The 10648-nt window shown below is 44.7% G+C and overlaps 1 protein-coding gene across 1 annotated transcript in view; it reads right to left on the bottom strand.

Annotated features, from left to right (window-relative positions):
• Positions 1-38: 38 nt before the first annotated feature.
• frem3 (Fras1 related extracellular matrix 3) overlaps positions 39-10648 on the bottom strand; it is a 30012-nt gene continuing 19402 nt past the window's right edge. The window contains exons 7-24 of the mRNA XM_070828347.1: positions 7865-8014; positions 7565-7774; positions 6758-6955; positions 6504-6668; positions 5900-6082; positions 5645-5775; positions 5033-5191; positions 4616-4919; positions 4392-4523; positions 3794-4125; positions 3421-3613; positions 3218-3322; positions 2744-2871; positions 2524-2658; positions 2258-2384; positions 1956-2143; positions 1711-1857; positions 39-1618 (exon numbers count right to left, since the gene is read on the bottom strand). Of these exons, the coding sequence (XP_070684448.1) occupies positions 1058-1618; positions 1711-1857; positions 1956-2143; positions 2258-2384; positions 2524-2658; positions 2744-2871; positions 3218-3322; positions 3421-3613; positions 3794-4125; positions 4392-4523; positions 4616-4919; positions 5033-5191; positions 5645-5775; positions 5900-6082; positions 6504-6668; positions 6758-6955; positions 7565-7774; positions 7865-8014 (3548 nt within the window). The 3' untranslated portion in view covers positions 39-1057. The remainder of the gene's footprint in view (positions 1619-1710; positions 1858-1955; positions 2144-2257; positions 2385-2523; positions 2659-2743; positions 2872-3217; positions 3323-3420; positions 3614-3793; positions 4126-4391; positions 4524-4615; positions 4920-5032; positions 5192-5644; positions 5776-5899; positions 6083-6503; positions 6669-6757; positions 6956-7564; positions 7775-7864; positions 8015-10648) is intronic.

Genomic DNA, 10648 nt, shown 5'->3' with positions numbered 1-10648 from the left:
AAAAGAAAATGCGTGTGCACTTGTAAATAAGACACTGATTCAAAAAAGGACATTTATATTTGGCAGTTGAAGTGTACATACATCCAAACTCTTGAAATTGACATAAAATTAATAAGCCATAAAAGTCTACTAACAATTGACACATTAAAATATACTGTCACCTGTAGAAGAATAATCAGAACTGCACTTGTTTTTTTTTTTTTGTTTTTTCAGGACTTGATCAACAAACCAGAAAGACGTGAAGTTCATATTTTTCAAGTTTCACCAGGGTGTAATAATACCTTTTTTTCTTAGTCCTACATTAATATGTACACAGAAGGTTTTGCATCTGAATTCAACCAAATTGACCAAAAGGATTAAAAAAAAAGTCAATTTCTGCATTCTCAAAAGGCTTAAAATGACATTTACAATCCCTTTCAGTGACACCATTTTGGTTTTGTTACTCAGCAGTGGGCAGGTATACTGCCGGCTTTTTAAAGCACGACAGTGAAATATCAATATTAAAAATCATTTATCACATTGTCATTCATTAAGGTCAGCTAACATTCAGTCGATTTTACTCTCCACAAAAGAAAACAATGAACACAGTGAAATACAGTAATAAAAAAAACTTAATAAACTAATTACTTTTTAAGGAGGAACATAGAAAATTATTTTCTTTCACAACTGGGTTGCCTTTTACTTGTGAAATAATTGCATTTACTAAATGGGGATTTTCATGCATTTGCAAATATTGGATAAAGCGGAATACTTGGTGGTGAATTATTTTGAGTGGCTTCTACTTACATCCATGATTCAAAGCAGGCTGCAAATAGGTGAAAACCTACAGTACATTATAGCAAGAACTAACCATTATCAGAGATCAATAAGGCTCCGAAATCTATGGTGCATTCTCTGCGTGTAGGCCCCAAACACTGACATATCGTGCTGTCCACAGGTTGTACTGGGCTCTATTCAGTGCTACAAGAGTTGGGTGTTGAAGGCACAATGATGGAGGAGACTATCATAGTCTTTTTGATAGGGGGCAGGTGTTTGAGGTGGAGGGGGGCGTCCACCTCTAGACCTCAGAGCTGTCTGAGCTGCTCCACATGCCCGCTGGGCCGTGGCTGTAGGCAGAGGAAGAGGAGGTGGTGTAAGGAGGGAACTGGGTCTTCTTTTCTCTCTTCTTGCGCCGCAGCAGCAGAATGACAATGGTGGCGATGAGGCAGATGAGGAGGACCAGAGCTGCGAGCCCCACCAACATGGGCAGGGTGGAGGTGTCAGCTGCCTCTCTGCCAGAACTCTCCAGCAGGGGGCGCTCCAGGATGGGTTCACGGTTAGGAGACCACGGCTGGCGCTGGCTGACCACCATGCGGTCTGTTCGGTCCAGAGCGATGTGCTGGATGTTGGTGCCCCGGTTGTTTTCAATACCGATGTCCTGGGTCAGAGCAGGGGTGGAGAAAGCAGGGGCAGCACGGCGGTGGCGGTGGGAGGCCATGTTGGAGGTCTCGGGCTGCTCAACAGAGGAAATGCTGTGATGCAAGTACTCCACACTGCGCTTGCCAATGTTTCTGTTGGCATTTTCTCGGGAGCGGACTGTGTAAATAGTGTGGATGAACCATTCTCGACCAGCAGCCACCTGCAGAAGAAACACCATGTTGGAGTCTGTTCCATATTCATATAAGTGTTTGTACAGTGCATGAATATCTGTGTTTTTGTAATTCTACAGACCTGGAAAAGTGGAGATGAGGAGAGTGAGAAGCCATCTGATCCTGGTTGTCTGACCAACGGCAGACCTCCAGGTGTGTCTTGAGCCAAAGTGGCCTTAAAAGCAACATCACCAAATGCTGCAGCTTGAGTCTCTGGCTGGGCTTTGTCCTGTAGAACAACAGACACAGAAATCAGAACTGACCTCTACTTCTTTTGGCGTCTACAACACCCTAAAACACCGTCCCCATGGGTTCTTCGCATCTTACCAGGATCTTGAATCTGTATAGCAGAGAGGGAGCATCTGCCAGGCAGCCATACTCCTTGTTAGTAGGGTTGTATTTGGGCACGTAGCCATCTGCTCCGGTGCAGAGGAAGACTTTCTCGATGCTGCAGGAGAAGGAGTCACCCAGGTTCTGCACTGGGTCCACCATCACACGACCATAAATCATAGCGCCTGAAGCAAAAAAACAGAGGAAATGGTAAGAGGGAATACATGGGACTTTGAACGGGTTAATGGTCCTCAGCTGTAATGCTTAGTTAAATCCATTAGATGGCAGTGGTGCAGTACCGTCTGAAAAAGCAGCATCAGTCCCTTCTCCGAAGCCCATGGAGCCATCAGACAACCAAAGCTCCTTCTTGGACAGCAGGAACATCTGAGTGTTGAGGCTAAACTCGGCCGCAACTGGGTCACTCACCTGGAGCACAGAGCAAAGGTTACTATACACAGAACAGACACCCATCTTTACGACAATAACACTGAGAATCTACCATTAGGGTGAGATCGTGTAAACCAGAGCCTAATACCGAGATCTTTGTCAGGATTTCCAGGCTTACCTGCTGGAAGCGAATGTCCATGTCAAACGTGAGCGGCTCTCTTGGGTGGCAGACAGGAGGGATGCTGAACTCCCCGTTGGGTGATGCAATGCAGGGGATCATCTTCACTGTGTAGGTCCCAGAGTAGTCTCGCACCTAATGGAAACATTATGGAAACAACGTTAGGGTTATCTATGAAGTTTACGATCACCTAGCAAGTTTTGATTGCATGTCGACTCACTGCAAAGTCTGAGACAAAACTCCACTGCTGCATGGGCTGGTTGTAAGTAGGCTCAGTCCTGACCAGGGCCAGAGTGAACGTCAGCCCAGGGTGGTCCGCACACATCACCATGGATGACACGCTGGTCCCTGAAAACAAATGTGTGCGCAGGCGTAAATCTTTCTGTCTATCTTTTTATTTACAGAGCGACCTACGACATTGTTTGTGCCACTGTAAATGCTGCAGGGTCATTTTGACATTTGGTGGAATGACCTCTGGCACTTTCACACAGGAAGGACCCCTTAATTTGGAACTCCAGAAATAGATGGAGAGAGGATGTGAACCACAGGGCAATCCAATAGGAGGTCGTTGTATAGAATGGCCGCATTGGGTGGGTTTAGGGGATGTGTGTGTGTGTGTGTGTGTGTGTGTGTGTGTGTGTGTGTGTGTGTGTGGCGGGGGGGGGGGGGGGGGGGGTTGTTGCCACTCTCTCACCTGGATGAGACATAACAAACTGTCCCCTGAAGCGAGCCTCTGTCTTGAAGTTGACCACCAGACGTCCCTCCTCATTTATACGCATACTGGTTGGGTACATGGCACCTGAGAGAACAGAAGATAAAGTTTCACAGTGCTTCACCAATGAACCTTTTTTTTCCCTGTAAGCACCAGCAGGGAGCAGCCCTGCTCTAAGAGCCCACCTTGTAGTTCAGCCTCAGGAGGGCTGCCAATGCCGTCCTGCCACAGAATAGCTGTGTCGTACACAAAGGTGAGTTTTAGCTCTGACTGCAGGTCAAAGTGCTGCCAGCCTCCCACAGCCACTGGAGAGTGGAAGACGTAGGACACAAACAGAGGAACACGCAGGGTGACGTAGGACTGGACCAGATTCAGCACCTGAAGAGTAGATAAATCAGACATTGTAAAGGATAATGTAGGAAGTTTCTCTGTATGAGTTTAAAGGCCTGCTCACACCAGAAAGTGGAAGCCTGAGCGCGAATCCACTGATCCGTAAATGCTGGTGTGACTGAGCCTTGACAACGTTTGATTCTCTGTAGTTTTTTATGTGTGTCCTACCTGCCCGTCGGTGCCTATGGAGCCTCCACATTCATTCAGCAGCTCTGACATGTCGTAATAGCTGGTGAACTCCCAGAGGCAGGCCTCTAAGTTGAGGTTCCTATAGAAGCGCAGCGAGTTGGCTGAGCGCATGACTGTGCTATACTGGTAGGGTGAAGTCTCGCCAATGATTTCAGGGTTCTTTGTTGCATCGGTGATGAAGCCGTGGCCCGTTTGGATCTCATTGAAGTCCAGCAAGTTGGAGCAGCGATGGTTGCCCACGCGCGTGCCGTCCGGGCTCAGGGTGAGCTCGAAGTTGGACAGCGGTCTTGTGGAGATCACTGGCAACATGCCTGTTGAGAATGAAAAGCTTGCTCATTTTCTGGGTCTTAATTTAGATTACCGCAGGATCTCAGACCAAAACCCCCCATCTTCCATATTCCCCCGCTCGGACAACACACACAGAGTGAGTGTGACTTCATTCTCTCAGTTCACCATTACTCCACTGTATCTTTACATAGAAAATAGCTTATTAATGCTGTATTAAAGTTCTGAATGTTGTATGTCTTTAACAGTAATGACTATATAACAATGGTTGCGACAAATGTTTACTACTTACCATCCATGTGAGGCATGGTGACAGTCAGTTTAATGAGGTTGGGGAAGTCTGGGTCATCTGGGCCGGTGTAGCGGATCTTAGCGGAGAACGGTTCAGCTCCAACAGTGCCTGCGATACGGGGCTGGCACATTCCTGCAAAGAGTTGAAAGTCACCTCAAGCGACAAACTCTATGCCAAGCATAAATTTGCATCCATCCCCCATCTCCTGTAGGTCCCTCACTCACCCTCCTCCTTGCTGATCACAGCAATGGGGCTGGACAGCTCCAGGCCAGCATCTCCATTGGCATTGAACGCTCTCGCTGCACATTGAACCCTTGAGCCAGCCTGGAAGTAGATCGAATCCAAAGTGATGGACTTCGTGTTGGTGAAGAAAGTATTAGTGTCGACCTCCCTCATGGGACTGGTCACTCCATCCGACCCGGTGGGGGCACTGACGAGCCAGCGATACTGAGTGAGAGTGTCGTTGATGTTCTCCGCAGAGCAGATGGAGCCGGTTTTGTCGAAATCGTGGTACTTGGGGTTGCAGGCCTGCGACACATGACAAGACAGATGGCAGCAGAAAAATGTAAGAAATTCTGAGGTGTGTGTGTGAGTGTGTGTGTGTGTATGGCTCCCAAAAGCAACAGAGGGAGTATACTCACCGTCACACACACAACAGAGTATCCGTTGGGCGGGTGGGGCTTGTCTTTGGTTTTAGCCGTGTCATCATACATGAGCAGGGAGACCACCTGGGGCACAGCAGGGAAGGTGACATCTGCCACGCTGTCCATTTCCTCAATGTACACAATGGCCTTGTTCATCTAGCAAGAAGAGGAAAGGCACTGTTAGCTGGTTGTCAACTTTAAAAACTGACAAAAAAAAATAAAGATTAAAGAAATAAACTATCAGTGTCCTCCAATAGATTTAAATCTACCTTCCTCAAATTTTGGTACGTACCGTTTTGAATTAGTCACATGAGTGTTACATGTCTGATGTGGAGTATATGGGCAGAATGTCACCGTTCTGTTTATAGGTTTGTCTACTGTTTGGCTCTGCTGGGATATTCCTCTCAGCATCTCATTCCAGAGGGAAAAGCTTTTTATAAGACTCTGTGGTTCAGGCGTGCTGACAGCAATGCCAGCTGCTGCCTGGCTATTTTAACACAGGCTGACATGACAGGGCGCATGCTCACGTGTGTAGATCTGCAGCACTGTACATGTGCACATATAGGACTCGCCACCGATTTACATTTTTTTGTTTGGCCTTTGTGTCACCTGTATTTCAGCCACCATGTTGTCATCAGGCTTCATGTGTACTGTGAAGGCCTCTCTCATCTCCCTCTGACCGTCATACAGGATCTCAATCTCCACAAAGTGCTCCTTCTCGCCCTCCTTGAACACAACATCTTAGACACAGAGACAGTGAAGTGAGCAATGATCAAAAACATAAATATCTCCAACATATGTTCATATCGAGAGGCATTGTGCGAGCTACTGTGTCGCTGTGCAGCCGCAGAACCGGGTTCTTACCCTCTGACAGGGGGTTGTAGTCCTCTCCTGAGGTTGCAGAGCCGTCCTTGGTGTGCACTCTCACCACTGAGACCTTTGAGGTGTCTCCAACGCGCAGGATAGGAATCTTCACTATAGCCAAGTCACCTTTGACCTGAGGTTCACGCACACTGTACTTGATCTCAGAGAAACGGATGATGGGCTCTAAAACAGGAAGAAAATTAGAATTACACATAAGTCAGAGCATCATAGATCACCAGTACTTCACAAAAACAGGAAACATATTATTATATTAATTTTGTTACCTGTGGACATTTTCAGATGCAGTAAAATACTTCTTTATACACGTATACACGTAAAATTAACTTGCAGTTATTTGCAACATAGTGCTTTATATTTGTAGGTTGTAGAAAACACTCCACTTACTGGTTCAGCTGCGGTAGTTAGGAGTGAATTGCTTTGCTCAGCAGTAGTTATTAAGTGCAGTAAGATCAATTTAATTTTCCACCCTCCACATTTTTTAATCCTACTGGTTTTATCGATATGCTTTAGATTATTGGGAACATTTTGTCTTTTAGTATTTCAATATTTCACATCATAATTTTTATGTTGGTATGGCACGTACTGTCTTTCTCATCTGTGACCGTGACCAGCGCTTCTTTCTGCTCCCCGATAGAGGCTCCATATGGAGACTTGCTCTTAGGAGTTCCCAGCACGATACGAAACTCCTCATCCTCCTCATGGATGGAGTCGTCCATGAGGCTCACCACGCACGGCTTCTCCGTTTCACCTGGAGGAAAATGGTTAACACACTCAGATTAACGCTGCAGGATACGCAAAGGAGGAACACAAGGAGACAGAGTGAGAGGGAGGTCCCACCTGGTAGGAAAGTGATGACTGATGCATCAGTATTGGGTCTTTCACTGTAGTCCATCATGACCTGTGCAGAGCCTTGGCGAGTGTAGCAGCGCACCGTGGACCTGAGGTTGATGTCTCCACTGCGGTACACTATTGCTGTTACCTCCCCGTCGGACTCATCCACCTTGTAGCTTCCTTCCTTAAACTGGACCTTCGGCACTGTTAAGACAGTAATCAGCTTGTTATAAGAGAGTCTCACTGCATTTGAGTGACACTGCTGACTGCAGTTTGTTCTACACACTATACACACTAAACACTTGGTGAAGCACACAAACAATTAAATGGTTCATATCACTATATCACATAAACAGATGTAATGACGTTTTTAAGTGCTTAATAATGTACTGTATTTTCCAGATACATACTGTATAAACACTTAATACATGTTTAATACACTTAAATTGCTATAAGCCATAATATAAATACTATAAAATCTAATCTGTCATTCATACATTTACAAAAGTAACTTAAGATCCATACCAGGACATTAACTGGAATACTTTAGACCTACCCTGATAATAATTGTTTCTTTGTATAGTCACAAATGTTGATTATAATACATCAATAGAAAATTCCCATCCTTATATCCTCTAACAACAGCCTAAATTACTAAATAGGGGTATAAAAATAAAGTGTTTTCTGAGAACTGAATCATTATAATTCAGTGTTCACTTAAAAAAATGATCTCACACAGAGTACACAGTAAAGTTAATATAGGTTTAGACATACTGTACATAATTAGGTTTTGTGTGTGTGCTTCACACTCACCGTCAGTGACTGTATCATTGATAGTGATGGTGGTCTTGCTTGGCTCTCCCAGCACAGCATTCATGGGCATCCGCAACACGAGGTCAAAGGTCTCAGGCCCCTCCAGCTCCGGCTGACCCAGGTCATCCAGGATAGTCACTCTAAACGTCTGCATCGTCACCCCAGGAGCAAAGTCTAGGTTGCGGCTAATGCCAACGTAGTCTAGTCCAGCTGCCAGACAGAGAGGAAACCATGAACTCACACTGGGATGTGAAATTTAAACGCTTAATGCTGTTGATTCTGTCAAACCGCTGGTTTTACCTTCTGCAGAGACAGGATCGCTCTTCCTGGAGCGGACGGTGACGGTAGCCGTCTTGGACAGGTCGGTCCCTGTCCTCCAGACCTTCACCTCAACGTAGCCTGAGCTCTCGTCTACAGTGTACTCAGGTTCCCCAAAATACAGCGAGGGCTCTGTGGAATAATAGGAGAACAATTAAGACGTGTTACTGTTCAAAATTCCTGAAGGTCAGTGCTTTTTTTTATTGAAATAATAACACAAAACTGCACATTTATCATCATAACAATTTGTACTGGTTAGCTGGATGTTGTTTTTCATGAATTGTTCTGTCTGTTGAGACATTTGGACGTTTGTTGTTAATTTCTGAGCATATCAAGACAACGTAGTTTGCAGCTTTACAATCAGGTTCATGGACAAATTGGCAGGAATAGCTGACCCTCATTTTTGACTCAGCACAGGAAGAGAGCTGTCATCCCTCTTATCCTGTCTCCTTCAACCTTCCTCTCCCACTTATCTAAATCCAGACAGCTCTGTCTGAACTCTACGCCAAAGGGCTGAGGATACACCTGAAGAATAAGGCATGTGCTTGTGTGTGCACACAGAGTGTTGCACTAGTAAAAGGATGTTGCCAGTTTCTGATGATAGAGCGGCTGATAAGCAGTATGGTGACGGTTTGGCACAGACAGAGAGGCAACCATCCACTTTGCAAAGGCAGAGGGCAAGAATTCAGACCGCTGGAACACTTTGTCAATTCATCTCTCCTCGCTTCTGTATAAAGCGTGTTTTCATCACACTCTGTCCAGCCAATGCTCTCAGAGATCAACTGATAGAGGTGCAAATTCAGGCCTAAAGCTTTTTAGGACTATAAACGACTGTGAGGTAAAAAATAGAAAAGGTAAAGATGGAGAAATCTCCACTGTAAATCATGATTTCAAGTTCAAATAGAGCATCCTTTATAAAGGGTGCGTACATAGTATTTAGTAAAAGTAACTTTATTAATGCTTAGTACATTATTTACTAATGCTTTATGGATCAGCTATAAGCCTTCAACAGTTTGTCATCTCTAATAAGCAATCAAATCCACAGTTACAATAAGACCGTTATTAGTAAAAGGTGTTTGCAATGATCCATCCTGATGAATCCTGATAAATTAACACGCTAAAACTGTGTGGGATACGCACTTGGCAAATCACTTATGACTTCTAAATAGTTTGTAAAGAAGCTGCCAGGGGTGCAGCCCTGAAGGTGGAAACATCAGCATCTCTTGTAGAAGTGACAACAACCTGTGAAACTATGTAATGTTTGAAAGAGGAATCATCCTCTTATAAATAAAAAGTTGAATTCATAAACAATAAAACGCGCCCTTTCAAAATTTACAGCCTTATTTGGTCTGGTATGACAACCAGTAGCTAATTGTGGCTAATGTGATCAATTGAACAAATATACTTATTTCATTCTGTCTATTAATTTTGTGTTAGTGGTGTTTGATGAACGTGTTGAGGACCATAGGCTAAAAAACATCAGTTTTCACAATAAAGAAGCTCTCAATTATTGGTGCTCGAGCAGACTTGGCAAATCTTGGGTTTATTTGGAATTTGTCTGGTGCCGCAACAGACACCTGATGCTGAAGGAAGGATTCCTGGCACACTTTCAATGTCTTTCAGCCTCCAAACCAGCTATTTAGTACCATGAGAAGGGGGGTTGCATGGGGGGGAATGAGTGCCAACATGGCAACCTTAAAGATCAGTGGGAGGAAGAGCCAGACAAATACAATAACAATGGAGGCTCGATGTGGGCGAGAGTCCAAACCACAAGTTTACTTGGGCAGGCAGATGGTTTTACACACACACACACACACACACTGAACCAGATTTATGGTGGGGTGGTACTTCAGGACCCACCAAGAAGTAGAACCACAATAGAGGTTTACACTGAGGAGTCTTCTCTTGTCTCTGCACATGTCTGGGAATGCACGCTGATTATTTATACATAAAGTTCAATTGTACTTCTGTTCCAAATTGGTTGGGAGGGATGCTTGCTCCGTGTGCAGGTCTGTTACTACGACGAGCAAGTCCAGGAAATGAAAGGTTGGAGCTATAGAGGAGGAATGTGAGGAGGACAAAATTATTCTAGTATTTCTGGTTGTAAAACAAGACGAGAAGGTCTTTTACGAATTTTTGAGAATGATTCGTCAAATTAAGACATTTTCTTAGATGGATGAAATCAAACCAATTACAAATTTGTGATTCATAGCTTTTGAAAATAAGGTGCATTCCTTTTAAATCTAGTAAATTTAATATGTTCAACAAATACAGGCAACATAGCTCTGAATACCATCAAACAGGGGAAAGAGTGAAAACATGCCACTCATTTGGATTCCCTGCACAATAGTCCCTCTCTCTCCACCACCTGCCTTTTGGTCCCTGCAGACAAAGGGATGCCCTCTGTTTCCCCTGAGCTCTCCTGAATGCCAATGAGGACGGGGGTCGCAGTGAGGTTTAAAGCCCTTTTATCTGTCTGACAGGCTACAGTGTAGCATAACATCCACTGAGGCCGCCATTCTCCCTCTCAACACCTGTCTATTGTTATCTTGTTTCAAGCAGCCAGACAGACAGAACCAGGCAGACAAAGTATTGTGGATAAATGAAGCCGAGCGTGTAAGCAAAGCAGTTAGACCGAGGCACAGGAAGGGTAATGGACTTGAAAATACTGTAAAGCCATTAAGGCAAGTACAGTATCCAGGGCTTTTGTTTTGGCGACTGTCGTCATTATGCCGTCTGAGCACCTTTGGTGGCTTAATGGTGTGA

Source organism: Pempheris klunzingeri, chromosome 3 (assembly GCF_042242105.1).
Source record: "Pempheris klunzingeri isolate RE-2024b chromosome 3, fPemKlu1.hap1, whole genome shotgun sequence".
Lineage (NCBI taxonomy): Eukaryota > Metazoa > Chordata > Actinopteri > Acropomatiformes > Pempheridae > Pempheris > Pempheris klunzingeri.
Note: the sequence above shows the minus strand (reverse complement) of the source record. Positions and strands in the feature narration are given on the sequence as shown.